At 47.4% G+C, this 26,156-nt stretch overlaps 3 protein-coding genes across 8 annotated transcripts; 2 read left to right on the top strand and 1 right to left on the bottom strand.

Annotated features, from left to right (window-relative positions):
* The first annotated feature begins 1,212 nt into the window (after positions 1–1,212).
* Positions 1,213–20,454, top strand: Bscl2 (BSCL2 lipid droplet biogenesis associated, seipin). 6 transcript variants are annotated; one of them, XM_006995186.4, is made up of 12 exons: positions 1,213–1,768; positions 3,470–3,687; positions 5,054–5,370; positions 6,800–6,881; positions 10,182–10,325; positions 11,039–11,173; positions 11,350–11,447; positions 19,361–19,502; positions 19,626–19,692; positions 19,877–19,948; positions 20,047–20,127; positions 20,228–20,454. In XM_006995186.4, exons 2-12 carry the CDS (start codon positions 3,610–3,612, stop codon positions 20,368–20,370), a joined length of 1,359 nt encoding a protein of 452 aa, XP_006995248.1. In that variant the 5' UTR covers positions 1,213–1,768; positions 3,470–3,609; the 3' UTR covers positions 20,371–20,454. The 6 variants fall into 6 exon arrangements, with proteins under 6 accessions (XP_006995248.1, XP_076415166.1, XP_042116403.1 ...); XM_076559051.1 differs by having other exon boundaries at positions 1,287–1,768; positions 20,047–20,129; positions 20,224–20,454; XM_042260469.2 differs by lacking the exon at positions 1,213–1,768 and adding an exon at positions 3,247–3,287.
* Gng3 (G protein subunit gamma 3) lies at positions 1,711–3,008 on the bottom strand. Its single transcript, XM_042260477.2, has 3 exons — positions 2,873–3,008; positions 2,426–2,525; positions 1,711–2,159 (listed from the first exon to the last, which is right to left on the bottom strand). Exons 2-3 carry the CDS (start codon positions 2,522–2,524, stop codon positions 2,031–2,033), a joined length of 228 nt encoding a protein of 75 aa, XP_042116411.1. The 5' UTR covers position 2,525; positions 2,873–3,008; the 3' UTR covers positions 1,711–2,030.
* Positions 20,455–22,839: 2,385 nt separating the features above from the next.
* On the top strand, positions 22,840–25,565 carry Lrrn4cl (LRRN4 C-terminal like). Its single transcript, XM_006995189.4, has 2 exons — positions 22,840–23,051; positions 23,676–25,565. Exons 1-2 carry the CDS (start codon positions 23,009–23,011, stop codon positions 24,392–24,394), a joined length of 762 nt encoding a protein of 253 aa, XP_006995251.2. The 5' UTR covers positions 22,840–23,008; the 3' UTR covers positions 24,395–25,565.
* The last annotated feature ends 591 nt before the right edge of the window (positions 25,566–26,156 follow it).

Below are 26,156 nucleotides of genomic sequence, written 5' to 3' on the forward strand. Positions count from 1 at the left end.
AAGGGGTGGTGGTGGATGTTCATGTTCAGGCATACTTTTGTGGAGGTCAGAGGACAACTCTTGAGTTCTCCACCACCTTGTCGAATCCAGGGATGGAACTCAGGTCTTCAGGCCTGCAGTCAGTCACCTCTATTCAGCCGTTTGGTCATAACACTGGGGAATCTGCCTGCCACTACCCCACCCCACTTTGGGTTCATTATTCCTCTCCCCGTCTTCTTGGGAAAGGACAAGATTTGGGAGTGATGGGTTATCCTGAGAACGAACAGGTAGGTCGTCCTGGGCAGCCCAGGTATGTACATGAGCAAAATTTAACTGGCCTAATTAGACCTTCCTACCCCTAAAGATATGTCCCTCGAGTTAGATCTTGATCAGTGAATAAAAACAACCAGGACTGTTAACGGCAGTCCAGGATCCAATATCATCTGTGTTCACCCTTCAAGAAAGCTTCTGGAAGGTATTCTGGGTCCCCAAACCTGCTTGGGCACTCAATGAGATACATGTGATCTCTAGCCTGTATAAAGGCATGCACCACCAGGCTAGGCTGTACTCTTTGTTGTTGGACTTCATTGGTTCTTTGAGACAGGGTTTCTCTGTATAACAGCTCTGGCTGTCCTGGAACTCACTTTATAGTCCAGGCTTGGCCTAGAACTCAGAAATTCACCTGCCTCTGCCCCCCAAGTGCTGGGATTAAAGGTGTGCACCACCACCACCTGGCTTCTACTCTTTCTTAATAGATAGATATTTAGTCATTTCGAGGAGAAAATAAAAAGCCCCAATTCAACAAGAAAACACAAACTGGGCCGGGTTCAATCCTCCCACTTGGGAGGTAGAGGTAGGCGCATCTCGGAGTTCGAAGCCAGCCTGGTCTATAGAGTGAGTCCCGGGAAAGCCAGGGCTACACAGAGAAACCTGTCTTGAAAAAACAAAACAAAAACAAAAAACCCACAAACTGAAATTTATTGCTTATTTAGCTTCCAGAGAGGCCGAGGGACCGCGCTCTAAAATGAGCTGTATTATCACATTTGTATTATTACAAATAATCCCTCAAAGGGAACCTCTACATGAGATTATCTTGCGAAATCCACAATGTGCTTTTTGGGCTCAAATCCTAGTGAACTAGGGTACCCATGAGTTATTCTTTAGGGCCTCCGATGCTTGGGCTCTCCGAAGAATGTCGGGTTCCAGATTCTGTGGAACACCGAGCCCGACTCTGACTTCGAGAGGACAGGGGCAGCCATTTTAAGACCAGAGGATCACGAAAGGGAGCGTTCCATACTGGGAACGCTGGGGGCCGCCATTTTAAGAGCAGTGCTGTACGGCACCTTGACGCGCCCCGCCGTGCCTGTACGCACAGGCAGCCGCCATCTTGGGCAGCGGCGGTGGGCACTGCCGTCCGGGGCGCTGAGTCGCCCTGGGTCGCCCCTCCGCTCCTCAGGGCACCTCCACCCGGGGCTGCTGTCTCTGTGCCCGCGGAAGCCCACGCTACCCAGTCTGCGTAGTTCTCGCTGCTTTCGTTGCGTGCCTGTGTAAATGCTCCGCAACTTCTGAACGCTCGTTTTAACAACCCCCGACTGGGGGCGCTCGCGCGCCTCACCCTGCGATCTCCAGCCCTGACAATGTCTAACTGGCTCGACTGGCCCCGTTCCCTGGATATGGCAAGTGCATCGGCTAAGGATCCTCTTTCCCAAGAACGCTAACACAGGCGCTGTCCTCTGAGGCTCTGGATGACTTTATTCTTCAAATGCCTTTACCTTTCCAATAGCTCCAGGTGAGACTGAGAACAAGCACCCGGGCATCCCCCTCTCCATTGCCTGAACGGATCACAGAGGGAATCAGGCAGGATTCTGGCAGTTTAGCGGGGTCCCTCTGGATGGAGTAAAAGATGCTTGCAGTTGGCCTCAAAGGGTGAGGAGATGGGGTAGACATGGGTAAGGAGGGTTTGTGCTTCATCTAATCTCATGATAGGTGTGGGTAGAGAGGGGCTGCTACAATTTCCGACCTAAGGGCGGGTCTCGGAGGGGGAGATGAGTTCAGAGGAGGGCACAGAAGAACTTCTTCTCCCGGAAGGGGTTTTCCGAAGTGGGCACAGGAGTGATGAGGGGATCCTCACAAGCGTGGGCATCACAGTAAGTCATCAGGTCTGCTGCTGCTTTGGACACCTGGGGCACAGCCAGGAGGGGAAACGTTAGCCAGAATATCCGAAAGGGACTGCAGCTCTCTTCTCCAAATAGGCTACCTTAGTTTCTAGTGCCCTTTGAGACAGTCCATTCCCCCATCCCCACCGTCCTTGGGAACAGCTTTGCTGACAATGCCCAGTTTCTGCCTCTGACCTCAGGGTGTCAAGGAAAGAAGCACCTTTTCCCCCGGGGTTTGAAAACCTACAGCTGAGGCCTGGAGAACTAGTGGGAGCCAGGGTCGCACCCACCTTTATCCGGCACAGGCTGGCCTCAATCTTAAGTTGTTCCACCATCTTGCGTGCTTGGCCGATACTCATAGTGCTGTTCACAGGGGTCTCTCCTTTCATCCTGGAGGAAGGACACGGCCCAGTACTCGCGGCTGAAGCACTCAGCGCTTCTACAGCCACACGGCTGGGATTGTGCCCAATATTTTGTCCCCATATTATCTCCACTCTGCAGTGGCCATTCCTCCTCTTTTTCTCCGTGGGGAGGATGGAGAAGAGTGAAATGCTCTCCAAATCCCCGGGTCATGGTCACCAAACTATACAAATGATTTAAGGATTTCCAGTCTTTGAGCCAAGTATGTTACCAGCAATGAAAGCCTCAGTCAGAATGAGCCCCACCCTGATGAAATCACATCAGCCAGCTGTCCCCTTAAGCCCTAATGAGAGAGAAACAGCCTGCTCTCTACTCACCTGAAATGACAGGCGGTGGTGGCGGCGGCAACAGCCTGGGATGTAGGGTCAGTGGGGAGGGGGCAAACCCTGCCTCAGATAGGTGCCCCACCCGGCAGGGACTTGCAGCTAAAAATATCTGTAGCAATGACAGCTCATGCAGAGAAGGTCACCAGAGATGCTCAGACTGGAGGTCCTTGGAGGGGTGGTCTCAGTTTCTGCAGCTCAAGCACTGTCCAGGTCCGGGTACCTGAAGGATGAAGGATGCTAGAAGGAGCTGCTCAGATTCTGGAGCATACCAACTGCCTGGCCAGTGGGGGGGTCTGGCTGCTGTTTGTATCCCCTGTGCACACCCCCACCGATACTACCTCACGGCCTGCCCTATCCGTTGTAGAAGTCCTTCGTCTGAACTAGAGTCCTCCCCAGAGGACCTGAGGTGGAAGCAGGCTCCCCTCTTAAGTGGGGTGGTCTGGGTCTATGGCAGTCCCTGCAGAAGAGTCTGTATCCGATGCGGGAGACCCTGCTCATTTGAAAATCTGACATCAGCTGGGCTCCTGCCCCCCCCCCCCCCGAACCCTGACACAGCACTCAGCACCTGAATCTTCCTTTCTTTCACAGTGACCCTCCATTCTGCATATCCAGGAAAATGTGACTCCCTACAGGTGATCAGCTTCTAGATCACCATTTTCTACCACAAGTGACTTGTGTGGGGACATCCAGGGGCAGCAGAGGTAACCATCAGGAAGATATCTAAAGAAATGATACAGCAAAGAAGAGAAGCTGGGGGAAAAGAGACATGCAGAGACCAGATCAAAAGAGGATCAGATAAAGAGGAGGTAAGGGAGGTACGGGAGCCAGCGTGGATATTATGAACACAGGTGGGTTTCTTGGAGTCGGGAGTAGGGTGGCAGGCGGTGGAATTGGGGAGATAGGGAATTGATTTGAAATTTTTCATGTAATCGGAGTAGATGGCTACTATTCACAAAGATGTGCCTCCTGGAGGACACTGTCTAGAAGATGCCACCTTCAAAGACCTAGTCGGATGTTTTGTAGGGATTCTGAGGTTGACGGCATCAAGTGGGTCACAGAAGGTCGATCTCGAAGTAAAAACTGGAGACCGAAAGGGGCTGAAATGCTGCTACGCTTGACTAGCAGACAGCAAGCATCTGCGCAACACACAAGATTTGGGTTCTAGCAGTGTGCAAGGTTTTCAGGGCGAACGAGCCCCCCCCCCCCACTCCCCTTGGACGCCTACAGGCCCAAGGAGTTCCACAGAATAAAACCAGCACCCGTTTCACCACCTCCACTCCACCCACCCCGCCTGCACCCGGACTCTGCCTTCCTGGGTGAAAAGGCCGGTGAAGGTTTCAGCGGAGGGCCGTGATTGCGGCCTTGAAAGGAGGAGCCAAGGGACACTGCTGAGTCTCAGCCTGCCTCCAGGACTGTAGTGGGGTCTGGATGGGGAGTGCATTGCCCCTGGCAGGGACAGTGGGGAGCACAAAATAGGAGCATCTCACAGGCCCCGCCCCTGCGCAAGGGCCCCGCCCCTGCGCAAAGGCCCCGCCCCTGCGCAAAGGCCCCGCCCCTGCACGAGCCCTTCCCCTGCTTAACTGGCGTCTGACAGAGGGGGCGGGGCTTTCTCGGCAGCCGGAACACGCTGCCCTAGGTTGCTTGGGCAGCCCGAGGCTGGTGAGTCGGCCTCGGTGCGGTGGAGGGCTGGTGTCCACCGCGTTACCTGAGGGGTGGGCGCTTCAGCGTCGCTCCGCGAGTGGGCCGCGGGGCGCTGTGCGGAGTAGGGATCGCCCCCTCGGTAAGCGAGGTCCAGGCGGAGGGGAGAAACTCGGGAGGCTGTGCAACCATGGGCAAGTCACTCATCTCCTTGCAACCCCTGGCGTTGTGTATCCATGTCGTCTGTGCTTTGAGAGAGTTTTAAGATCCTCGTTCCGTGTATGGAATAATGCTGTGAATGTGTCAAGGAGGGTTTTCCCGGGCTCCGGTGCCTGAAGGAAGGGATCCACTGGCAGGGGCTGGAAGGAAACCCAGTGGAGGAAGGTGAAGGAGTAATTGGAAGAGAAACGCATGTGAAACAATGGCTTTGCTTTGTCCTGCTATCTCTAGTTCCTCAAAGCCAGTTCAATAAGCTTGTCTTCTTTGTCCCCAGCTCCCTGGGGAAAAAGACATTTTTCCCTCCTCTTTCTCCAGGAACCTCCAGCTGCCCTATCCCATGGCCAAGGGTATCGTCCCTGCGGAAGGCCAGCCAGGAACTCAAAGCCTGAAGCTGGGGCCAGATCCTCTGCTGTTCCCATCATGGTCAATGACCCACCAGTACCTGCCTTACTGTGGGCCCAGGAAGTAGGCCATGTCTTGGCAGGCCGTGCCCGCAGGCTGTTGCTGCAGTTTGGGGTGCTCTTCTGCACCATCCTTCTCTTGCTCTGGGTGTCTGTGTTCCTCTACGGCTCTTTCTACTACTCCTACATGCCGACGGTCAGCCACCTCAGCCCTGTGCATTTCTACTACAGGTGAGAAGATCGCTCCCTTAGAGGAAGGATTCTTAGGCTGAACATTACTCCAAGGACTCCTGGATCATCCTCTGTCGAATCCCAGTATTGACAGAGGATGACATGTTAGCCCAGTGTGCTAACAGGACTTCTCAGCTCAAAAGCCAAGGCTGGAGCAGGTCTGAGCTGGTAGGGCTCAAGGGTTCTAGGTCCACCTGTGCTGCTGAATTCTGATTAAAAGCCTGAAAAAGAGCCTGGTCACATCGGTAATTCCAGCACTTGGGAGGCTGAATTGGAAGGGTTATCATGAGTTCCAGGCCAGCCTCGGCTACAGGTTGAGACCTTGTCTCAAAGGAGTTTTTTTTTTTTTTTAAAGACTAGAAAAAGGAAATTCACTTTTAGACTCAAATAATTAAAGTCTGCTCTGAATAGGTTGCATAAAACCTTTTAAGCCACTGTAGAATTTTGAGCCAATTCAACCCCTTGGGCATCTAAGAATTAGCCTGGCTTTTAGCACAGGAGGTATTAGGAAAGCGTCCTTTGCCTTTTAGTTTACTGCCGCTTCCCCCCCCCCCCCCCCCCCCCGCCCCAGTTAATCTGCACAGTAACACAAGATAGTTACCTTCTAGTTCATTCCCATTTCTCTCATGCTGCCAAACTCTGTCTATCCCAGTAGTGGCTGTCGGACTAGTCAATCAACAAGCACAGAAAACGGTCTTGGTTTGGTTTGGTTTCTGGTTTTTTGAGACAGGGTTTCTCTCTGAAACAGTCCTGGCTGTCCTGGAACTCACTCTGTAGACCAGGCTGGCCTCGAACTCAGAGATCTGCCTGCCTCTGCCTCCCAAGTGCAGAGATTAAAGGCATGTGCCACCAACGCCTGGCCAGAAAACAGTTTTATTATCATCAATTTAAAATCTTTTTTTTTTCCTGTCCCTAATCCCTAGTCATGTGCTGTCCTTTTCAAAGTAGATCTTAAACATTTAGGGAACAAAAATCTTATTCATATAGGAGATATCAGGCATGAACTGTGTATCTATATGCCATGTGTAATTTTGCCTATAATTTATTTTTAAAAATGTATCCATAGATCCTTGTGGAGGAATGTTTTCTTTTTTTTCAAACTAGGCCCCAGACCAGAACTGAATTGGAATCTCTAGGGGTGGGACCCTGAAATCTGCATGCCATGAGCTCTTTAAGGGAGCCTTAGAAACACCTGAGTGTGCTTTGGTTCCTGCCTTCAGGTTCTATTCTAATAAGGAAATAAACTGAAATAGTGGGAGGAGAATGAAAGCCTTGTTTTGAAATCTTGACGCTCTTGGCCACATTTGTTCTGCATTTCCCTAATGGAGAAAAGGCATGGGTGACAGGAGGGAGCCGAGAGACCAGGTGGGCAGGCAGGCAGAGGAGGCTCTGTAACTTCACCAAGTATCATTCATCCCTTCTCACTTAGGACAGACTGTGACTCCTCCACCTCCTCACTCTGCTCCTTTCCTGTTGCCAATGTCTCGCTGGCTAAGAGTGGACGTGATCGGGTAAGTATGAGAGCCAGAGAAGAACCAGGAAATCTTTGATGGCTTGAGAAAGATGTGGAGAGTGGGGATTGAGCAACAGAGATTTAAGAGAAAGGCTCTGAAGCAAACAGAAGTTGAAAAGAAAGTCTAGACTGTTGGTCCCGGTCACTGTGACACATACCTGTAATCCCAGCACTAGGAGGAAAAGGCAGAAAGATTAATTCCAAGTTTGAGACCAGCTGCATAGCCAGACCCTATATCCTCCCAAAAAAGGAAAAGGAGGGTTGGGCTAAGTCCCAGTTGATAGAGTACTTGCCTCATATGTATGAGGCCCTGGATTCAATCTCCAGTGTCAAGTTAAGATCCAAATGACATGTATGCAGCAAGCGTTAGGAAGGATCACATCTTGCACTTATCACTTGAGTCATAGCTCCTTGTTAAAGTTTTGTTTTCGGTCCATTTGAACAAATCAGCTAGTTAGAACAGCGTGGCATCTACTCAAGTACTAGAAGCTAGTATGTAAGGCCAGGTGTGGTGGTCCATGACTTTGATTCTGGCACTTCTGAAGCAGAGGCCAGCCTGTTATACACTGTGAGTTCCATGCTAGTCAGTGCTACATAGTGAGACCCTGTTTTTGTTTTTTGAAAGAAAGAAAAGAAAAGCTGCAAGGTTATACAAAAAATCTGTGTCTCAAAAAACCCCCCAAAAAATAAAATTTAAAAAAAAAAAAAAAAAAAAAAAAAGCTGAGCCAGGCAGTGGTGGCTTGCACCTTTAATCCCAGCACTAGGGAGGCAGAGGCAGGCAGATCTCTGAATTTGAGGCCAGCCTGATCTACATAGTGAGTTCCAGGACAGGCAAGGCTATACAGAGAAACCTAGTCTCAGAAAACAAAAGCAAACAGACAAAGAGCTGGTATATAAAATTATGAAATGATTAACTAGTATGTGTTACCTCTTATCACAAAGGGTACCATGCCAGAGCACTGGCCAGATGCCAATGTGACTAAAAGAAACCTGGGAGCTGTGACAAGTGTACATGGAGACAGCCTTCTCTACTTGGCAGGCTGTGAATGCTCTGATAAAGGATAGGATTCCAAACTTTAAAAGGACCTTGAGGATCAGTGTCAGTTTTTATTACAGGAATTATTTTAGTTGTCAATCATAACTTGAAAGTAACTTTTTAGAAAAAGTTACTTGCTTTATGATAGTGTGCCAGCTCTTGCACAGTGTTTTTTTGTTTATTTGTGTATTTGTTTGTTTTTCCAGACAGGGTTTCTACATGTAGCCCTGGCTGTCCTGGATCTCGCTCTGTAGCCCAGGCTTGCCTCAAACTCAGAGATTCACCTGCCTCTGCCTCCAGAGTGCTAGGATTAAAGGCGTGCGCCACCACTGCCTATGGAGGATGTCTTGAATTTAGGAGTTTAAAAGCATCCTGGGCAAGTTAATTCCAGGCCAGCACATATTGATAGCCTGTTACAAAAAAAAGAAGAAAGGAAGGAAGGAAGGAAGGAAGGAAGGAAGGAAGGAAGAAAGAAAGAAAGAAAGAAAGAAAGAAAGAAAGAAAGAAAGAAAGAAAGAAGCCCATACTTGAGAGGTAGAGGCAAGAAGGTAGCCTGGACTACATGAAAAACAAAAAATGGTTAGCCTTGAAGTTCTGATCACCCTGTCTCAGCCTCCTGTGTGCTGGGGTCATAAGTGAGTGTACACCACAGTGCCAGACATGGGCATAGGTTTTCAACCAGCACTTTTCTAGGTTTTTTTTCTTAATAGGTTTATTGAGATAAAATTTATATAATATAGTTTACCTCTTAAGGTATACAGTTCTATCACTCTTATTTGTTTATTTATTTGCTTTGAGTTTTTTTATTTGCTATCGAGTTTCACAAGGTAGCCTTAGCTGGCCTAGAACTTGCTACGTAGATCAGGCTGGCTTTGAATTCATAAAGATTCACCTCTCTGGCCTCCTGAGTTCTGGGATTAAAAACCTGCACTGCCACTCCGGCAGTTGTATCCTTTTTAGTGAATTCAGTGTTGCACACAGGCACAAATAGATAAATTGAATTTTTCTTAAATTAAGAAATTACGCTGGGGGCTAGAGAGATGGCTCAGCAGTTAAGAGCTGCTCTTCCGGAGGTTCTGAGTTCAATTCCCAGCACCCATGTGGTGGCTCACACCTGTCTGTAACTCCAGTTCCAGGGAATTTGACACCCTCACACTAATGTGCATAAAGTAAAATTAAATAATTAAAAAAAAAAAAAAAAAAAAAAGAGGGCTGGAGAGATGGCTCAGAGGTTAAGAGCACTGGTTGTTCTTCCAGAGGTCCTGAGTTCAATTCCCAGCAACCACATGGTAGCTCACAACCATCTGTAATGAGATCTGGTGCCCATTTCTGCAGAACACTGTATACATAATAAATAAATAAATCTTAAAAAAAAAAAAAAAAGAAGTTACGCCGGATAACAAGATGATCTCCACTACAGTGGTTGTGCAAGAGCTGCCTTGGGAGGTGGAGCAGCACTTGCTTAATTAGTAAGTGACGAGGCTGGGCCCAGAGGGACAACTCCAGCAGCGCACAGGCTGGATCACAGATGGCCCAGTTGGCAGTGTGACTGTTCACTTTTGGAGAAGAAATGCAGCAGGGCCCTTTCAGAACTCAGACCTAAGAGCTGACTGGGTGAGGGTGGTGAGTGCCCAAATTTTCAGCACCAGAGGCTGAAGCAGAAGTTCTATGAATCTGAGGCTATATAGTGAGTCCTAGGCCAGCCAGAGATACATAGCAGAACCTTGTCATGTCGTGTGTCACCCCCTCTTCCCCCTCTCCCCCGCCACCCCTAGACAGGGTTTCCCTGTATAACAGTTTTGGCTGTCCTGGAACTCAGTTTGTAGATCAGGCTGGCCTCAAACTCACTGAGATCTGCCTGCCTGTGCCTCCCAGTGCTGGGATTAAAGGTGTGCACCACCACCGCCCGGAACATGACCCTGTCTTAAAACACAGGGTTCCCTACCTGACAACCCCCACCCCCAATAAAAGGAAACCAGTGAACAAAATAGAAATCTGGAAGCCAGGTTGCCCAGTGACCAGGAGGGGGCAGCATTGAATCAGGATGTCCTTTTTTTTTTGAATGATTAGAACAAGCCAGGCATAGTGGATCACACCTTTAATCCCACCACTGAAGAGGCAGAGGCAGGTGAATCTCTGAATTGGAGGCCAGCCTTGTCTACAGAGTGAGTTCCAGGACAGTCAGAGCTATATAGTGAGACCCTGTCTCAAAACACCACAACATTTTTTTTAAACAAGATGTATGTTGTTACCTTGGGCAGGTGCTGATGTATGGACAGCCATATCGAGTCACCTTAGAGCTTGAACTGCCAGAATCCCCCGTGAATCAAAACTTGGGCATGTTCTTAGTCACTGTCTCGTGCTATACAAGAGGTGGCCGAATCATCTCCACTTCTTCACGCTCAGTAAGTGTTTAAGGACAACCTAGGAAGTTGTGGGCAGTGATGGGAGAATCAGTATATATGGCTAGTACTTCAAGAGAAGACCTCCTTGGCTCTGGGATCAGGCCCAAACCAGGATAAGTAAAGAATCCGATTAACAAGCCAAACATTTGCCAAACACCTAGTATCTGATGGACATGCCCACCTTTGGAGTAGTCTAAAGAGTACAACTGCTCAACTGCTCTCAGAATAAGCAGACACCAGAAACATACCAGCTTTGAGACAAGGGGCTTAATTGCTAGAGTTTTATAGTAGTTTCCTCCTAACCAGACCAGGAAGAGACGCAGGGTTCTTATTAGCACGTATGGACACACGTTCAGCACTGGACCCCATTTAAAACCACATTATGAGTGTCTGTGTTCAAGGGGAGCTTCAGGAGGTGCACTGGGACAGGGTCCCCAGCCGGAAAACAGACTACGGGAAGGTCCGTGAGGGCAGACTGCTTACCTGAGACTGGGGTTCTAGAGACGGGGACTCTGCCGTATCAGAATGGAGACGTGAAGTCGGGTAGCAGGGAGACGTTTCTGAAACAGGTGGAACGGTTGGGTGGGGACTGAAAGTTAGGAGGGCAAGGTCAAGGGACAGGGGGCTTGGAATGAGCAGCATACATGGCCTGCTCAGGCATGGGGCAGACTGGAAAGAACACCTGTCCCAGCCTTCCCTTCTGGCCCTGTCAGGTGATGCTGCATTACCGCTCCCACCTGCTCCAGATGCTTGACACGCTGGTGTTCTCCAGCCTCCTGCTGTTTGGCTTTGCTGAGCAGAAGCAGCTCCTGGAGGTGGAGCTCTACTCGGACTATAGGGAGAATTCGGTGAGTGGGGTGACGGAGTAGGGGACACCCTTCCGGTTAGCCCAAGACTGCGCCTGAGGAGCCCGTGGGCAGGCAATTACAGTAGCCAAGAGGCTGGAAGTGGGCCTCAGACTGGGCTCCTAGGCGTGAGAGCAGCAGGAGCCCGGCCTGACTCCGCTCTCACCCCTCCCTTGCAGTATGTGCCAACAACTGGAGCCATTATTGAGATCCATAGCAAGCGCGTCCAGATGTATGGAGCTTACCTCCGAATCCACGCCCACTTCACGGGGCTCCGGTAAGAAGCCACAGAAGAAAACCCTGGCAGTTTTCTTATGACCTGCCCTGTGGGGCGTTTACCCACCACCCCCACAGCTTCCCAGAGTTTTCTTGAGTGCGAGCAGCAGGAAATATTAGATAGAAGGATTTATAGCGGAGAATCTTGCGGAGATAAACAGATAGAAAATAAAGGATAGCCTCGAGAGGGCCTGGAACCTATTCCAACGGGCCCGGACTGTCTCTGGTCCAGGGTTTTTATAGAGACGCCAAGGGGTGGAGCAAAAGACCTCCTCCCCCAGCACAGCCAAGTGCAGACCATCTCAGACACCTGCACTCAGGCCCGTGGTCCTGATCATCCTCTATTTGGACCTGCTGGGTAAAGCCACGAGGAACCCCAGAACGGGCTCCCACAGGTCCCCCCTTCTTAATATATAAAAAAATAACTATTAATGGCTTACAGCAATCTCCATAGCTGTTACACCTCCCAGTATGGGAGTAGAGGATGATATAGATGGCATTTCTCTTTTGAATTAGGTCCAAGGTGACCACAGCAGTCTTAGCTGCCTCAAGCCCTTTCTAAACCAAAACTCTTAAGGGGACTACAAACTTAAAGAATCCCTTAGCTTCATCATTACCATTAACAGGTTAACATAAATATTGCTATACATAGTCACAATTCTCTCAATCTTACAACTCAAAGCAAACTCTTAACAGAACCATTAGAATTAGCATATATGGTGCTAAATATAGTTAACAATTTTCTCCGTCTTACAACTTTAACTCAGTCATTTGAATTTTCTTGTTAACAGAACATAGGAAAAACTTCGATGTATTCTCAAACTTAAACATTTCCTCAATTCCACAAAGCCAGGGTGCATTAATATCAGTAGGTTTCTGAGAACATAATTCAATCTCATAGCTCCTCCTTTTCTTTATAATTTTTAAGCAAAATCTCAAGCCTAGTTAGAAAACCCAAACTTTTCTGTTTAAACAGTTCCATTTGTAACACAAAACCAGTTCCATAAGTAATCCCATTTTTAAATAAACAGTCCCACAAAACAATTCATAAATCTCCAATTAATAAAGCATATATGCATACACAAAATTGCATCTTGATTCTAAGTAGAAATACATTTCTTCATTTAAACAGTTCCATTTTTAACCCAATTCCAGAAAACCGTTCCTAGGTCATTACTATAAGTAAGCTCAAAATTGTCCCATTGCAATGAAATCTCTATTGTTGATTTCATTTAAGTACCAAAATTCAAATGATAAATATTGGTACTAGCCTTCCAAATTTGAAGAAATCCATAACCAAAATGTTTTTGTAATTTTATCTCATTTTAAGTTCAAAAAGTTCAAACAAATAAATTCTGGTATCAGGCTTTTACTTCCAAATATGAAGAGACGTTTTTCAACCAAAACTTTTTGCAGTTAATAATTTTTGTTCAAACAAGCGTCTCTGCAACTTTTGTTCTCACAGACAGACCTTTTTAGTTCTAGTAAGATTTTTAAACCGCACCGTTTTTGCTGTTAGCTCAGGTTTTTCTGTGTTGCGTTGATATTCCACGGATCTCAGCTGCGGATGCCTTGTGCTGGTTCTGGCGTCCGCCATTCTTAGCTTCTTAGCGGCTTCTGGAGCTTTTGAAATCATTTAGACTGCCTACTTTGCAGTCTACTAGGACACTATCTCCTGTGTCTCAGGTGTTTTCACCATATACATTAATAGACTCACACTTAACATTTACGCTTTTTAGACTCATTCAACATTTACACGTTTTTACAAACTCACATACAACATATTAACATCTACTTATTTATACTTTAAGGAAACTATAGAACTACTTTAGCAAATATATTTCTTATTAATTCTTATATACTTATATTCATTCCATCTTATTTCTTATTTAAACTTACAACTAGCATCTTACAAGCTTATTACTACATGTCTTAAGACTACCTTAGATACTTCTTACAAGCTTATATTCTTAAGGAAATTATAGAACTACTTTAGCAAATATATTTCTTATTTATTCTTATATACTTATATTCATTCCATTTTATTTCTTATTTAAACTTACATTTACAACTAGCATCTTACAAGTTTATTACTACATGTCTTAAGACTACCTTAGATACTTCTTACAAGCTTATATTCTTAAAGGAACTCTATAGATCTAGTTTACAAACTTATATAGGCTACCATTAGCATATATCTAACTTAGCAAATACCTAAAGATTTCTTAACAGATCTAACAAGACAGAATTTTTACAAACTCACATATCTTATATTCGTCTTTCTACTTCTTACTCTTAATTATTATCACCATCTATCAGAAAGATTCTCTTAACTAGACAGGAAGTACGTACATCATTTCTAAAGTTTACAGTTCATAGTTAGCTTTGTTATAAAGCACTGGGATTTAGTGAGTGTTGTCATTATAGAGTTGTGATACTTGTTGCTAGGGGATTGTAACATTCTCAGGACAAAGCCACACCCCAAAGTTGCCAGTTCTCTCAGCCGTTCCGGACCGGCAGAGATGCACTGTCAGCGGTAGACAGTTTTTAACTAGAGGCTGTCCCTTCACCCAAATTCATAATGGCTCCCCTAAGAACTTCAATTCAAACAAACGTTTCTATCAACAGCAGTACTTTTGGTTTGTTCTACTGAAAAACTTTACGCTGAGGGTGAAATTATCATATTTAGATGCTGTAAAGCTCTTCGCCATATACTGCACAGCTATTAGGCGATATAAAGTATTTTTCTAAAGCAGCTAGTAAAGCCAAAAGCGGCAAAGCTCCGAATTCTTATTTCCTCACTGTTTGCATTAACCAGTGACAAAACCTCAGAAATACTAATCGAGCCACTTTCATTTCGCTTCCTTTATAGGAACATCATGGGAGCTGACTTTTCTTAGTTCCACGCTCCTTACCAGACGCTCCGGTAACCACCGAGCTTCATTCTCCTCTTGTGAAAAAACACAAACATGTCCTCGACCCCATATTAAAACAGGATCGGGACCCTTCCATAATCCCGGGCAGGGATCTTTCCATTTCACTTGAGTTTCAGGATTTAGTATTTTCACTTCATTAGCTTGAACTCCTGATGTTATTAGCAGCAGTGATATTTAGCATTAATTTCTTATAAGGAACTTTCAGGTGAAGCAACTCTTTTGTAAGACAGCTAGATTTTCTGAAGTTTGTTTCCCATCTAGAAAGCAGTCATTTCTTTTTGAATGCCTGTTTCCTTGTCTCCTTATTAGATTTGCAAAGGAATTACTCATGGCAGGCAGTTTGTCCAAAAGACAAAGAACTTTTTTAATTTCAACGTAAGTTTCTTCATATCTAAGACAACGTTCAGTGTATAAACTGCTTTCCCTTGCTTTAAGGATTTTAAGGTGACTTGTTTGCTCTTAAAGGTAGCTTTTTGTCATCCAACTACCGTAAAAACTTTGCACAACTATTAGGGTAAATAAGGCATTTTACCAACGGAGCCCCAAACCGCGAAGCACCTAGTTGCGTATCCTTTCAATTTTTCATTGGAACTGACACAAACTCTTAGATGATTTTCCTCCTTATTCTTTTTAAAGGCTGTATTTTAAGTTTACCATGAACGTATTTTTGAGCTGACAAAACTGTTTCAGGGCAATGTCGCCATCTTTAGTGGAAAAACTACCTTTCCCAGAATGCATTTCCCTTATATCAGTCCATAATAATATCAGTCCCTTATATCAGTCCTTTATATCATTTCCCTTATATCATTCATTTCCCATAGTTCTTTTTGGGTCTGAGAGTCCACTGGTTCTCTTTTACTAGACTTGTTTACAAATTCTTGCCCGGGAGGTTTGAACAAAGTCTCTTGCTTTTGCAACGGGAGATTTGAACAAGCATTTTACATTTTCAGCTATGGCACATTGGGAGGTTTCTATTCTCTCAGCTGGCTTCAACAGGTGTCTCTCCTTTATCAGACACTGGCCCCCGGATCAGAACCACACCTGCCTCCTTAGCGCGCATTGAGGCTGGCATTTCTGATAGCAACTTTCCTCGGGGCTTGTGCTTGCCTTAGCCAGACAGTGAAAAACAAAAACATTTGCAACAGCTTTTCCATAGCTCCTTCAGAGAGATTTTCTCCCACTGATCTTATTCTCATTTTGCTTGTTCCTTCCCCCCCCAGGTGCAGAGCTTCAGCTATCTGTCTGCAGCTCTGTACCTCTGCTAGCTGCCTTTGGAGGTAGGGGCTTTTCTCCCCCCGAATCTGCCTCAAACTCTAGCAGCTTTGTCAGGTCATGCATTTTCTGGGGAGGAATCTGTCCCTTCTGTTTCTTCTGAGTCTTTCTCCCAGACAGTTCCCAGTTTGGTCTCAGTTTATTCCCTCTACCCCAGAAACAGTTTCCAACACTACAGTGGCGGCTTTCCCTGCTACTGAAGGTAGGGGTTTTTTGTCCGTTTGTTTTCGGGGTCTGTGTTGTTTGCGTACAGACTGAAAATCTAATAAGGGAGGTTTTCGCCATTTCTAAACTCCCATTAGGACAGGTGTTTTGCCTATCAGGCCTTCACCTGGCCCAGTCCCCCAGTGGGTTGTGTTTGTCTGGGTGCTCAGGACAGAGCTTATGCCAAAGGCAATCACCCCTTAGGGCTACACTCCCCCTCATCTCATGGGAGTCAGTTGAAACAAAGCTTTTCTCAAAGAGGTGCTTTCTCTGACAGAAAAGAAAGCTTTACCCCTGGATAGTTCTGTTCTGCCTTGGCTCGGCTCTTTCCCCAGACAGCGTTCTGACTCGGCAGCACGACTGCTTCAGACACAGTTCAGCTTTACTGTTTTCCCAGAAAGGTCCTTACTCTGATAGGAAAGCTTTTTCTCAGATTTCTTTTTGCAGCTGTGGACCTATCAACCTGGGACTTGTAGGAAAGTGGACAACTGTGCCGTTCCCACCGGCTTTAGCTTTGTTTGTTCATTAGCAATCTTCCCCTGGGTGCTGCACCTTCCTGCCTCAGCTCTGTGCTCCAGGAAGTTTACAACGCAGGAACCCTAGTATCCCCGAAATGCACTCCAACTCAGAGACGCTGGCCAGTCGCCTCTGGGTTTTTGCTCAGAAGCGAGGATACAATGCTAACAGTTTCAGGGAATCTTTGCATAGGACGATTAGGAGCACCTTTTCATTCTGAAATGCTCACTCAAAACCTTTGCTGCCTCAGCTCAACTGTAACTGTGAAGCTTGACGATTTTGCTTTTCTCAGGTAAAGTTTCCTGCCCTTTTTGGGCTCTCTGTAGCTCTTCACCCACACTCTCCCCAAGCGTTTCCCTCAGGGTACTCTGACCCACTGTCTTTTACTAGCTTGAAGAGACAGAGCTTAGAAGGGGTTTTTAGAAACTTGTCCTTGCCTCCTGCATTGCAGGGATGATTTTTAAAGCTTGAAAGAGAACTTAGAGGTTTTGCTGTCTTAAGTTTGTTGTTTTCCCTTAGAGCTAATCACAGGTGGTCCCCATACTAGTATCTTCAGGTGATTCTACTCTCCTCTTTCTGAGAGAGGTTAGAGGCTTTAGTTTTTAAGTTTCTTAAGAGAGAAAGATTAAGGCTTTTTAGAGAGATTTTTCCCCCCAAATTTTCCAAGAAAAGCTTTAGTTTAAGAGAAAGTTTTTTTTTTCCCCAGGAGAGAGACCAACTTTTCCCAAAACTTCCCAACTTTAAACTTTGACTTCTTACACCCCCATTTTTGCCTCAGGGAGAAATTACTTTCTCCTGCCGATTGGACTTAGCATTTCAGCTGTCCCCAGGTCAAAAGCTTCCATAGGAATCTTTTTCTTCCCCATAAGCTCAAAGAGCTTTTTTACTACCCGTAAAGCCCAAAGAAAGATTTTTTTCCCCCAGTTTGCTTTCAAAGCCCCCAAAGTTAGAAAATTGAAGAGTTTTTCTGTCTAGTTGCCTTACTTATTTTTTCCTACACAATCTTACACTTCTAAGTTTTCCCTAAACTATATTACTACCCTATATCTTATACTTATCACAGATAGAAACTGAGAAAGGGATAGAAGATAGAAAATTTTGACAGAAGAGAATTTCGCTGCAGCATCGGACATCCTTCCAGTCCGCTTTCCTTTTCTCTCGAGGATAAAACCCCTGCCTCACCAAAAAATATATATATATAAAATATATATATTCTATAACACCGGCATGCCTTTCCACTGGCAGGGCTGACTCAGCACTTTCACCAAAAACTCTGTAATAAAACTATTATTTTCCTTTATCTTTAGTCCCTATTACTTTGTCTTTAGTCCCTGTTCATTTGTCTTTAGTCCCCCCTTTTTTTGTCCCTTTTTTCTTTAGTCCCTTTTTTTCCCCTTTCTTTAGTCCCTTTTTTTCCCCTTTCTTTAGTCCCTTTTTTTCCCCTTTCTTTAGTCCCTTTTTTTCCCCTTTCTTTAGTCCCTTTTTTTCTTTAGTCCCTGTTCAGGCGCCATTCTGTGGGGCGTTTACCCACCACCCCCACAGCTTCCCAGAGTTTTCTTGAGTGCGAGCAGCAGGAAATATTAGATAGAAGGATTTATAGCGGAGAATCTTGTGGAGATAAACAGATAGAAAATAAAGGATAGCCTCGAGAGGGCCTGGAACCTATTCCAACGGGCCCGGACTGTCTCTGGTCCAGGGTTTTTATAGAGACGCCAAGGGGTGGAGCAAAAGACCTCCTCCCCCAGCACAGCCAAGTGCAGACCATCTCAGACACCTGCACTCAGGCCCGTGGTCCTGATCATCCTCTATTTGGACCTGCTGGGTAAAGCCACGAGGAACCCCAGAACGGGCTCCCACACTGCCCCCAAATGAGGAGAGTTCCAGGCAGAAGTGACTAGTAATGTCACATCATAGTTTACAAAGGCCAGAGGCTCTCTTCCCTAGTTTCATTATGTGTATTGAATTTCAAAAGAGCTTCTTAAGAATGCCATGTGAGGCGTTGGAGAGATGGCTCAGCAATTAAGAGCACTGACTGCTCTTCCAGAGGGCCTCAGTTCAATTCCCAGCACCCACATGGCAGCTCATAACTGTCTGTAACTCCGGTTCCAGGGGATCTGATGTATTCTTCTGGTCTCTAGGGAGACCAGGCATCCATGTGGTGCATGTACATATATTCAGGCAAACACTCATATACATTAATCCTAGCACTCAGGAGGCAGAGGCAGGTATATCTCTGTGAGTTCAAGGCCAGCCTGGTCTACAAAGTGAGTTGGGACAGCCAAGGCTACACAGAGAAACCGTGTCTTGAAAAACAACAAAAAGGTTTTTTTAATTTATTATGTTGTGTGTATGAATGTTTTGCCTGCATGAGTACCACGTGCACGCCTTGTGCCTAAGGAGGTGGGAGCCTCCATGTGGGTGCTAGGAATTGAACCTGGTGGATGCTTTCCAAGGATAAAGTCCTCTTAACCACTGAGCCAACTCTGCAGCCCCATTTTTTAAAATCTCACACGAGATGGCACACCCCGTCATTACAGCGCTGGGGGGCCTAAACAAGAAATCTTGAGCTACAAAGCAAGACTGTCAACGTACATATGAGAAGACAAGAAGGGAGCACGTGAGCTGTGCAGGGCCCTCTGTCTAGTCCCTGCTGCTCAGGCGACACAGTGAGATCCACCCTGATAAAATCCCTGTGTGATCCCACGGCCTTCTTCCATTGGCTCAGCAAGAGTTGGAGGACAAGAGGGGTCACAGCTGAAACCAGTATAATACTGTGGCCCTGTGATACCGAGGCTGCCGGAAGCCCTTGGCCTTTGTTAGAACCTGGTGTGGTGTGGTCTGGTGATTGGGCCGAGGAAGTGGGTGCCATAGTGGCAGAGGGCAGCTCCAGCCACACCCACGTTGTCCTGCAGACACTTCTGGAGTGGTAGAGGCTAGTGCTATCTGCTAACTGCTGCTCCCTTCCTTGGCCCTGTTTCCCACCTAGGTACCTGCTCTACAACTTCCCTATGACCTGCGCCTTTGTGGGTGTCGCCAGCAACTTCACGTTCCTCAGCGTCATCGTGCTCTTCAGCTACATGCAGTGGGTGTGGGGGGGCATCTGGCCCCAGCACCGCTTCTCCCTGCAGGTCTCAGGGGCAGGGACCCTGGGCTTCTTCCTTGGCGGCCCTTGTCGGTGATGAGGTTGGGGACAGGGCATGGTGACTGCAGGGGGACGTCAGGCTTCACTGCTCCCGGTTCCTCCTCCGCAGGTTAACATCCGGCAAAGGGACAGCTCGCGCCACGGTGCCCAGCGCCGGCTCTCTCGCCAGCAGCCAGGTAAAGGGGTGGTTGGCGGCATCAGTGAGAGGTAGGTTAGCCGGGTTGAGGGCCTGCCTGCCTCTCGTGGAGAGCACACCCACTCAGAAATGGAGGGTGTGAGGAAAGGCTGGAGGCGCGCAGTAGGCACTGCAGGCCGAGCTGCCCGCGGAGCCTAGCTGTCCTCTCTTTGCCGGACCTGAAGGCCAGGAGGAGTCTACGCCGCAGTCAGACATGACAGAGGAAGGTGAAGGCCCCGAGGACCCCTCAGGAACAGGTATGATGCAGTCAGTCCCTCCCCTGGCTCCTCCGAAGCAGCCCCCTCAGTGCCTGGGTCTCACCTCCGTCACACCTCTGTTCCCTTTTTGACTGAAGAGGGCCGGCTGTCTGAGGAAGAGAAACCACAGAAGCAGCCCCAGAATGGAGAGGAGGAGCCAGAGCGGGAGGCTAGTGACGGTGAGGGGCACTGTATAACGGGGTGAAGTGTGGCGGGGGTGCCACTCCATCCCTGTCAGCCTCTCTCATCTGCGGTCTTGTTTGGCCCCTCCTGGCTCAGGCTCCTGGGAAGATGCGGCTTTGCTGACAGAGGCCAACCTGTCTACTTCTGCCTCTACCTCTGCCCTTGCCCCTGAGACTCTGGGGAGCCGCGAGCCTTCTGTGGGCACCATCAGGCAGCGTCCAACATGCTCCAGTTCCTGAACAAAAAGATTCTTCACATTCCAGCACTTTCCCATCTGATCCTTCTCCCCTTGTTGTTCCCTTAATAAAGTATTTTGTGCCAGGTGCTTGTGTGAAGGTCAGAGGTCACTTCTCTCCTTCCACCATAAGGGAAGGATTTGATTCTGGGGAATCAAACTTGGGTCATGGAAGATTTTGTTTCGTTTGTGTGTAAATGAACCTACATAACTATATGTGTGCCACATGAGCACATGAGGTAAGAGAGGATGGCGGATTCCCTGTAACTGGAGTTACTGGAGATACAGACAGTTGTGAGCTACTCGGTTGATACTGGGAACCAAACCCAGGTCTTCTGCAAGAGCAGGATGCTCTCTTAACCACTAAGCCATCATTCCAGACCTGGGCATCCATTTTTTATTATTTGTTTTTGGTTTTTCAAAACAGGGTCTCTCTGTGTAGCCCTAAGCTGTTCTAGAATTTACTCTGTAGACCAGGTTGCCCTCAAACTCACAGATATTCACCTGCCTCTGCCTTCTGAGTGCTGGGATTAAGGGCATGTGCCACCACTGTCCAGCCTTATTATTTGTTTACGTGTGTATATGTGTGCTTCTCTGTGTGTATGGACACGTATGTTGCTAATTCTCTCAGAGACCAGAAGAGGTTGTAAGATCTCCTAGCACTGGCGTTACAGGTAGCTGTGAGCCTCCCATGAATGCTGGGAACTGAACTTCAGTCTGCAAGAGCAGCAAGCACTCTTAAGTGCTAAGACATCTCTTCAGCCCTCAGTTTGTTCCCTTTTTAAATATTTTATTTTTAATTATCTGCATGAATATGTGCATGTGAGTTCAGATACCCTGGAGGCCAGAGGAGGACACTGAATCCCCCGGGGGCTGGAGTTTCATGGCTGTGAGCCACTGTCTTAGCCTTTCTATCGCGGCAATGAAACACCATGACCAAAAAGCAAGTTGGGGAGGAAAGGGTTTATTTACCTTACACTTGCATATTGCTGTTCATCAGAGAAAGTCAGGACAGGAACTTAAACAGGGCAGGAGCTGATGCAGAGGCCATGGAGGGTAGCTGTTTACTGGCCTGCTCCACATAGCATGTTCAGCCTGATTTCTTATAGAATCCAGGACCACTAGCCTGGTAATGAGCCTACTCACCACAAACTGGGCCCTCCCCCATCCATCACTAATGAAGAAAATGCCTTACAGCTAGACTTTATGGGGACATTTTCTCAGTTGGGGCTCCCTCCTTTCAGATAACTCCAGCTTGTGTGTCCAGTTGCCATAAGACCAGCCAGCACAGCCACCATGTAGGTGCTAGGAACTGAACCTAGGTCTTCTGGAAAGAGCAGCCAGTACTCTTAACCACTGGGCCGTCTCTCTAGCTTCTGTATTGCTCTTTAAAAGGATAGTCTAAGCATTTCACACTCCAAGGAGAGTTATTTAGTCTATGATCTAATGTCCCCAATTATACTCAAAGTACTAAGTCAGGTATTGATGAACACCTATATCCCAGTTACTTGACTGAGACAGAAATGTTTGAGCCCAGAGGTTCAAGGTCAACCTAGACAATTTCTCTCTCTCTCTCTCTCTCTCTCTCTCTCTCTCTCTCTCTGCTTTTTTTTTTTTTTTTTTTTTTTTATTTTGTTTTTGAAACAGGGTTTCTCTGTGCAACCTTGGCTGTCCTGGACCTAGCTCTGAAGACCTGGCTGGCCTGTAACTCACATAGCCTGTCTCTGCCCCCAAAGTGCTGGGATTAAAGGCATGCGCCACCGCCGCCACCACTACCATCTAGCCTGTTTTCTTTTCTTTTTATATATTTCTTTTATATACTTATAAACAGATTCTTAGAGACTGGCCTCTAACTTTTAGCAACTCTCCTGCTGCATCATTACACGCTTGCACCACCTATCCAGATGTTTTATGACTTTGGTTTGTTTTCTGAGAGAAGGTCTCACTATGTAGCGCAGGCTGTTTTCTAATGATTCTGCCTCAGCATCCCTAGGCGGAGAAATTCAGGCATGCAGCACCACACTCAATGCAGCTGTTTCCATCCATAATCTAGGGAAGAAACCCTATCCTGGCCAGATGTAGGCTTCCTGCTCTAGCCATGTGATTCTCATCTCCCTGAGGGGAGGGGGATTGGGTAGGGCGGGTCTGGAGAGCTAGGATACATCATTCTGGCCTTTACACCCCTCCCTTCTCTGTCTATTGGGAGGCAGAAGACAGGAAATGACTGCCATGAATGTGTTAGGATTTTCACTAAAACAGGAGTTTGTAGTTCAGGCCCCATACCATCCAGATGTTTTCCTGTCTGATACCAGCCAGGTGCCCTCCCTCCCTCCGATAATTCTCCTCTTCCCATCCCTCCACATGACTGCAGCCTTTGGATTCTCAGTTCCTGGCTGCTTTCCACATTTCATTCCTGTCAGAACCCAGGCATCCTGGCCTTCAGCTGAAAGCGCTGCGTGTGGCTTCCCCTATCCCTGGCCCCGTGACTCAGTCCCTCTGAGGGAACCAGCCCTCTTCTTGGCACTCGGGGGCTAGGTGGTGACATCAGAATTGAGGGGTATAAAAGTCCTCAGCCAAAATAGAATTGAAGACACAACCTGACAGTGGCCTGTGACAGGGACCTCTCCGCCTGGTGTCCACGGATGTCTGGAGGCAGATTCTTACTGTGTCAAGGCCTGCCCACTGGTGAGAGGCTGCTGTGGCTGGGAAGAGGGTGGCCAGGGAGGAGAGCCTGGATTGCCTGGGCAGCATTTTCACAAACACAGGTAGGGACTGGGGACGTCCACGCTCTTTCTCCCTCTCCTGTCTTCTTTTCAGGATTTTTGGGCATCGTACTAAGCGTTGTTTTACATAGGTCAGTTTTCTGGGTGGCAGCCAATTCATTCCACCTTTCTTCCCTGAGCTGAAGAAATCCGTTTCCTCCTCCTCTTTCCCCAGCACTTTGTTATCCGTTAGCTGCTTGCTTCTAGCGCATTGCATGGTGCTGCCCAAACATCTGTCTCTCATGTGTGGGACTGTATTTCGTTATTTTTATCCCAAACCAAGCACAATCAGGCCTAGTGACACACACTATTGATTCTAGTGTTTTGGAGGTGTAGACAGGAGGACCAGGAGCTGCCTCCAAAACAAAAAAACAGAACAAAACAAAAGCAACAAACAAAAAACCGTGTCCAGAAGCCCGTTAACAAATAACTGCGAGTCTCGGTCCCACCTCTTTCCTTTGCCCATCTTGGGCCTATGTTGTGCTTTTCATTCTTGTCCTGGAAGGCACAGCTGAAAGCATTTACCCAATCACTGCTTCCCTTCCAGACTCCATGCTGGGCTCTCTTTCCCTTCTGTGGCTTGTGGCCATGACCACCTCCTTGGTTTCTAAAGCTCAGATCTTGACCCCCCAAGACTATGAGGAAGAGGACGATGAGGCGGTGACCACACCTTCTCTGGCTGTCCCTTGCGACTATGACCGTTGCCGCCACCTGCAGGTGTCCTGCAAGGAGCTGCAGAAGGTTGGGCCGGTAGCCTGCATGTGCCCAGGGCTCTCCAGGGAAGATCAGCAGCCAGACCCTCCGCGGCTGGGAGAAGTGCAAATGGTGGCTGAGGAAGGCTGCGCGGTTGTCCATTGGTGTGCTCCCTTCTCTCCAGTCAATCACTACTGGCTTCTGTTTTGGGAAAGCAACGGGGCTCCACAAAGGAGTGGCCCCCTCAATGCAACAGTTCGAAGAGCGGAGCTGAAGGGACTGAAGTCTGGGGGCATTTACATCCTTTGTGTGGTGGCTGCTAATGACGCTGGTGAGAGCCGCGTTCCTGAAGCAGGTGTTGAGGGTCCTGAGAACTGGGCTGGCTCTTCCTTTGGGCCTTGTCGAAAGCTTATCATGCCGCCTAGACCTGTCACGCTGGTCCATGCAGCTGTGGGAGTGGGCACGGCTCTGGCTCTGCTGAGCTGCGCCGCCCTGGTTTGGCATTTCTGCCTTCGTGAGCGGTGGGGTTGCCCCCGACGGCAAGGGACCGCCCAAGCTTCAGAAGCTCTCTGATAGGAGTCCTACCGACTAGAAGCGAATCTGGTGCATTCCAGCCACATCTGGAGAGCCCAACCCACTCCCAGGAGTACGGGGCCCGCTGCCACCTGGCACCAGCAGCACAGCCAAGTCAGAGCAGAGGCCCCGGCAACTGGCCTCCGACTGAGAGCTTGTTTAGTCCCAAAATAACTGGTCACTATGTTCTCTGGGCTCTAGGAGGCGTAGCAATTATTCCTTGGGGGTCAGATGTAAATGATTTAAGCTTTATGGGCTTGAGGGGGTAAAATTGCAGACATTACATAGGTACTTATACATAGCCAGTTAAAATCGAGCTGTTTAAGGCCCTGCATAGTGGTCTACAATTCTAATCTCCAGCACTGACCCTGTCTCTAAAATAAAGTAAAACGAAAGCAGAAACTAACAAGGGGGGGGGGGGGGCGGTGAGGGAGAAAGATGGTTCAGTAGTTAAGAGCACTGGCTACTTTTCCAGAGGACCAAGTTTTATTCCCAGCACTCACATGGCAGCTCACAACCATCTATAACTCCGTTTCCAGGGGATCCACTGTCTACTTCTGACCTCTGCCAGCAGTAGGCACTCACATACATGCATATATATATATATATATATATATATATATATATATATATATATATACTTGCAAGCAAAACACTCATACACATAAAATAAAAATAAATTTAAAAATGTAAGTTGTCCATAGCTCATAGGTCTTCAGTGGCAAGGGGCAGGCCAGGTTCAGCCCATTGGCTGGGGTTTGCCTATTGGCTGGGGTTTGCCCATTGGCTGGGGATTGCCGACACAAGCAATGCATTCTCACAAGTGCTCCCAACGGAGTGTGGCTTCCACGTGGATTCTGAGAATAAGCTTCTGGAGGGTGGGAGTTGAAGTTGGAGCTGTGCCCTTCTCCTACCTACCTTTGTTTTGTTACTAAGGATGAGCCTGCTCAGAGTCCAACTGTGTCTGGGGAAACTGAGGATTAAGGATCACCATGAACTGGAGGAGACAGAAGGCCCAAGCTGCAGTCTACACAAGTTAGTGGGTTGTTTTTTGTTTTTTGTTTTTGTTTTTTATGAGACAGGGTTTCTCTGTGCAGCTTTGGAGCCTGTCCTGGATCTCACTCTGAAGCCCAGGCTGGCCTCAAACTCAGAGATCCACCTGGCTCTGCCTCTTGTGATTAAAGGCGTGCGCCACCACTGCCCGGCTTCAAGTTAGTGTTTTTGTTAGTTATTAAGTTTATACCAATGACTCCCCCCAGGTTTGTGTAATTGTTTATCCACTGTAATAACATTAAAGGCAAATTAAAAGCATTGTATTTTCAGTTTTCACGATCCTCTTTAATTCCATATATATGTATATATGTGTATGTATACATATATGCCTATTTTCATCACTTCTTAGCCTTTTGATCAAGTGTATGACTATTTTTCAAAGTAATATGTATACTTTCAATTTGTGTTTGTTTGAGACAAGGTCTCACTGTGTAGCTCTTGCTGGCCTAGAACTCCCTATATAGACCCAGTGGGCTTGAAACTCACAGAGATCCTCCTGCCTCAGCCTCCTGAGGGGTGAGATTAAAGACGTGCGCCACTACACCTGGCTGTTTGGCTGTTCGAGCCAGACCTTGACTAGTCTGCCGCTTTCCATGGCTTGGAACTGTGGTAATCCTCCTCCCTCAACCTTGAGTAGGCATGCATACCCAGCTTCAAACGTATGCACTATTTCCAATCTTTTAAACTTTTTAAATTTTTGCGTGTGCAT

The sequence above is a fragment of the Peromyscus maniculatus genome, chromosome 1 (genome assembly GCF_049852395.1).
Source record: "Peromyscus maniculatus bairdii isolate BWxNUB_F1_BW_parent chromosome 1, HU_Pman_BW_mat_3.1, whole genome shotgun sequence".
Lineage (NCBI taxonomy): Eukaryota > Metazoa > Chordata > Mammalia > Rodentia > Cricetidae > Peromyscus > Peromyscus maniculatus.